General features: G+C 35.4%; 1 protein-coding gene across 1 annotated transcript; it reads left to right on the plus strand.

Moving 5' to 3' along the window:
• The first annotated feature begins 9 nt into the window (after positions 1–9).
• Positions 10–4,812, plus strand: LOC112592211. Its single transcript, XM_025336223.1, has 2 exons — positions 10–2,545; positions 3,663–4,812. The coding sequence occupies exons 1-2, from the start codon at positions 73–75 to the stop codon at positions 4,757–4,759; spliced, it is 3,570 nt and encodes a 1,189-aa protein (XP_025192008.1). The 5' UTR covers positions 10–72; the 3' UTR covers positions 4,760–4,812.
• The last annotated feature ends 920 nt before the right edge of the window (positions 4,813–5,732 follow it).

Here is a 5,732-nt window from a genome sequence, read left to right on the forward strand (position 1 = left end):
CCAGGGATAGATGATATACAGCGATTTTTTCATTTGCGTTCGTGCCTAAAAGATGAGGCGGCACAAGTTATAATGTATATAGAAACGACAGCCGCAAATTATAACGTAGCGTGGAATAGCGTGGTGTCTCGATATAATAATAAAAAGGTGTTAGTGCAGTCACACACGAAAGAGTTGTTCGATATTCCGGCGATAAACGAGGAAGCTGTACAATTAAGAAAATTAGTAGATCAATTAAATGGTCATATAAACGCGTTGGAAGCACTAGGAGAGAAACCTAGAGAGTGGGGCTCAATATTACTGCACCTTATCGCAACTAAATTAGATTCCAGTACACTCAAAGCGTGGGAAACGGTATCTCCTAAAAATGAAATACCCAAAGTACAAGTGTTACTTGAATTTTTAGAAAAGAGATTTAAAGTAATTGAAGCAGTGGAGACCTCGTCAAGTATAAATGTCCGTAATGACGAAAAAATAAAATATAATATGATTAACAGTAAAAAAACCAAAAATAACCACAAATCAATCGCGTTTCCAACATATGGTGGTGTGAAATGTTATAATTGCCAATTAGCGCACTCGATATATAAATGCCCATCTTTTCTTGCTTTACCGGTTCCCGATCGAATAAAAAGGGTGGGTGAACTTCAATTATGCAAGATATGTATTCGGTCTCATATCGGAAAGAAATGTGATGGAAAAAAATGTTTTCAATGTCATAAGGCGCATAACACATTATTACATTTAAAAATAAATAATAAGACGGAGAGTAATTCTTCAGAGCAATTTAAAGATAATACCGAAGAAATACCCACGACAAGCAATTTGAGTATATCGGCACACGCATCAGCGATAAGCTATAGACAAGTGCTCCTATCAACCGCAGTAATTAACGTATTTAATAATGATGGCAAACCGGTAAGGTGCAGAGTTTTATTGGACTCCGGTTCACAAAATAATTTTATCACAGAGCATATGGCGCAAATGTTAAGATTGCGACGTAAAAAAGTTACTTATGATGTAGCTGGAATCGGGCACGCATTACATACCATAGGATCCGAGATTACGGTAACGGTGAGTTCCTGTATAACGGATTTCAAAGCAAATATATCATGTTTAATAATACCTTGTATAACAAAAAATATTCCGATAAGCACGGTAAATACGGAGACCATAAATATACCAAATAATATTGTACTAGCCGATAAATCATACAATAGACCACAACGCATAGATATGTTGATGGGTATTGAATTATTTTTCGATTTATTAGATCAAGGTCAAATTAAATTAAATGAAAATGGCCCTATATTGAAAGAAACAAAGTTTGGTTGGATTGTGGCAGGTCCAATTTCTAATAATAAATCGAATTTAAAAGAGACACAAAATATTTGTTTAAGTACGTATCAAGTAGATGATAATTTAGATGAAAAGATTGCGAAGTTTTGGAGATTGGAAAATATAGATAAAAATACTCATTATACATTGGAAGAAAAGGCTTGTTACGATCATTTTACTAAAACAGTACGCCGCGACGATACGGGCAAATTTGTCGTACGGTTGCCGTTCCGGGAAGACATTAGCAAATTGGGTAATTCTTATAAAAACGCGTACAGACGATTTCTGTCTACAGAAAAACGATTAGAACTAAATAAAAAGTTAGATAAGGATTATCAGCAATTCATGTATGATTACCTATATCTTGGTCACATGGAACCGCTGCGCGGCGCGGGGGAAGGGTCGGTCAATGAACCAGGCTATTTTCTACCGCATCACGCTGTAGTAAACGATAACAGTAGCACCACTCGTCTGCGCGTAGTATTCGACGGTTCTAGTAAAACCGATACAGGGATAAGCTTAAACAATGTCCTGTTAAAAGGACCAACAATACAAGACGATTTATTAAATATTTTGGCTAGGTTTCGTACACACAAATACGCTATATCCGCAGACATATCGAAGATGTACCGTCAAATTTGGATTGCACCGGAGCATCGGAAATATCAAAAAATATTTTGGCGTGAAAATAAGGAACAGCCTATGCAAATATTTCAATTAAATACGGTCACTTATGGTATTGTCTCGGCATCGTTCTTAGCTACCGCGTGCTTGTATAAACTAGCGGAGGACGAGCATAGTAATTTTCCAAAAGCGTGTAATACAATAAAAAATGACTTTTACATGGATGATTATTTAGGGGGTGCAAATACGAAAGAGATGGCCATACAATTACGTAATGATTTGCGAACAGTGTTACAATCCGGTGGCTTTAACTTACGAAAATGGTCTGCCAATGATCCGGAGTTATTAAAAAATTTAAATACGGAAAATAGTGATTCTATGTTGGTACTCGAATTAGAAAACGAAATGGCGAAAGTTCTCGGGGTACTGTGGCATCCTAGGAAAGATATATTTCAATATAAAGTACAGGATACAAGTTCGGAAATTCAATCGACAACAAAGAGAAGCATATTAGCGCAAATAGCTTCATTGTTCGACCCACTCGGTTTAGTGGGACCTATAATTATAAAGGCAAAAATTTTAATGCAAGAAATGTGGAGGTTAAAAAATTGATTGGGATAAACCGGTACCGACGAAAATGCAAGATGAGTGGACGAAATATTTACACGAATTGGCAAGTTTACGGGAATTGTGTATACCGCGTTTTTTGTGTACGGAAGATAATTGTTATATAGAGGTTCATGGTTTCGCTGACGCCAGTTTAGCCGCCTATGGCGCGTGCATATACGTCCGCACTACAAATAATAGTGGTGTTTGTACATCGCATTTATTGTGTGCAAAATCTAAAGTTGCGCCTTTAAAAGTTATATCACTTCCCCGATTGGAACTATGTGCGGCCGTAATTTTGGTAAGGCTGTACAATAAAGTAATACCAAAATTAGGTATACAAATACAACGGCGATATTTTTGGTCTGATTCGTCAATCGTCTTAGCCTGGGTAACTTCACCTTCTACGCGTTGGCAAACATTTGTTGCGCATAAGGTGGGGGAAATTCACGATCTTAGCTCAGTAAACGAATGGCACCATATTGGAACTAAGGACAATCCCGCGGATATTATTTCACGAGGATGTGATGCGAAAGAAATTATAAATAGTTCTATATGGTGGCACGGACCAAGCTGGTTAACCAGCGATCATAAAACTTGGAAAAAAACTGTTTGCGAATTAAAATATACCGAAATACCAGAAGAGAAGGGTACACCGAAAACTGTTGCATTTTTAGCACAACCGGTTATAAACGAACAAATATTAAACAATTATTCCTCCTGGAATAGATTATTGCGCATTTTTTGTTATTGTTTACGTTTTATAAAAATAAGAATAAAAAAAATTAAAGTAGTTGGTCCAATATTATCAGATGAATTAAAAGAAGCTGAAATAATTATAATTAAAATAGCTCAAGCTTCCTATTGGTCCAGTGAAATAAATGATTTAAATAAAAATTGCACTTTAACGATAAAAAGTAAATTACATAATTTACAACCCTTTTTGGAAAACGGAATTATACGAGTCGGTGGCCGCATAAAAAATGCCAATCATGTGAGTATAGCACAGCGTCATCCTATTCTGATTCCAAAAAATAGTATTATTGCGAAATTAATATTGCGTAACGAACACGATCGACTTTTGCATGCAGGCCCGCAAGCAATGTTAGCAAACAGTCGATTAAAGTACTGGATAATTGGAGGCAGAAATATTGCTAGACATATATTTCACCAGTGTGTAAAGTGTTTTCGACTTCGACCAACAGTAGTTGAACCAATAATGGCGGATTTACCATCGGAACGACTGGAGCCAAATCGACCGTTTAAAAAATGCGGGGTTGACTATGCCGGTCCTATTACCATAAAAACAAGTTTACGAAGAAATGCTACAACAATAAAAGGGTATATCTGTGTGTTTGTATGTTTTAGCACTCGGGCAGTCCATATTGAATTAGTTGCTGATCTAACTGCTGAAGCATTTCTAAATGCTTTAAAACGCTTTATTGGACGCCGCGGTGTATGCTCCGATATATTTAGTGATAATGCTACTAATTTTGTGGGAGCTAATAATAAATTGTTAGAGCTAAAAAAAATATTTCATAATGAAGAGCATTTAACTAAAATATACGATGCTTTATCGTCTGAGGGCATAAGGTGGCATTTCATACCCCCTCGATCCCCTCATTTTGGCGGATTGTGGGAGGCTTCCATTAAATCTATAAAAAATCATTTATACCGAGTTTTAGGTACGGCTAATCTGACATATGATGAACTGAACACCATCTTAATTAAAATAGAGGCAGTCCTTAATTCCAGACCTTTAACCCCATGTTCCTCCGATCCTACTGATACGACACCATTAACACCAGCTCATTTTTTAATTGGTGAACCTACCTGTTCATTACCGGAGCCAGATTTAACTGGTATACCAGAAAATCGATTAAAACGTTGGCAGCGGGTAACGCAATTGACTCAAATATTATGGAAGCGCTGGAGTAAAGAATATTTATCGCAACTTCAAACGAGGCAAAAGTGGTTAGCAAATAGGGGCCCTAAGCTCAAGATCGGTACTATAGTATTAGTGAAAGAAGACGACGTGCCCCCGATGTCTTGGTCAATGGGTCGAGTTGTTCGTGTCCAAGCTGGTGACGACGGTGTCATCCGAGTGGCGACTATATTATCAAAAGGAAAAGAAATATCCAGAGCTGTCCGTAAACTTTGTCCTCTTCCTTTTGAGGATAATAGTTCGTAAAATATTTTTTTTTATTCTATGATATCTTATTGATATTTAAATATGGCATGTATTATGAAACATTCTAATTTATTTATATTTAACAATGTCTTTACTTATATATTTATATTACTTATTCCTTTATTTAATTTTGTGTGTTTACATCATTTATCTATTTATTGTGAACTTTTGTTGAAAAATATTTTATATGCATTTGTTTTACTGTATTAATACTCTAATTTTTCAAGGCGGGCGGCATGTCGACGCGTATATTATACTTCAGAAATGTCACTATTATTATTATTATCTATTGTTATGTTATCTTATGATCGCCAATGTCGATCCGATCCATGTACGAATGTTACCTATTTTAGTGTGTGTTTAACCGTGTATCCATGTACATAGGTGTCGGGTTATGTGTTCGAAAATGATATGTTCGAATGAAATGTGTCGAATAAAAATGTTCGAAAGTATATGTTCGAATTAATTTTTGTTCGAATAAATTTGTGTTCGAAAACTTTAATGATTATATTGATATAGATATAGAGATATATATAGTATATTACGCCGTATATTCGACCTATTAGACCGGTACTGGGAATGATAGTTAGACGGTTAGACGATAGACGCATATTATAACATTAATAGATATCTAATAGAGCAATAACTTAAATCTACTTGTTATCGTAATATTTTTGTGTGTGTAACATACGAACTGTAATTCACCCACTACTGCAGTATATTTGATTTTCAGACCGTTATAATGAAATAGGAACGAATATGTCGATGTATTATAAAATTATCACCTACTATACATAAGAAAATATTATTAGTGAATGAATATGAATTCATGTTTACTAAGAATAATTTCGTAAACGTGATAATGAAATGTGTACTATTGATTCAGTCAAAAATGGGAAGCATTGAACAATTATTAAAAACAATGAACATATTAAAGACGAACGTATACACGTGAACTATTCACACGCACCAA

The sequence above is a fragment of the Melanaphis sacchari genome, unplaced genomic scaffold (genome assembly GCF_002803265.2).
Source record: "Melanaphis sacchari strain LSU unplaced genomic scaffold, SCAv2.0 Contig1606_pilon_pilon, whole genome shotgun sequence".
NCBI lineage: Eukaryota > Metazoa > Arthropoda > Insecta > Hemiptera > Aphididae > Melanaphis > Melanaphis sacchari.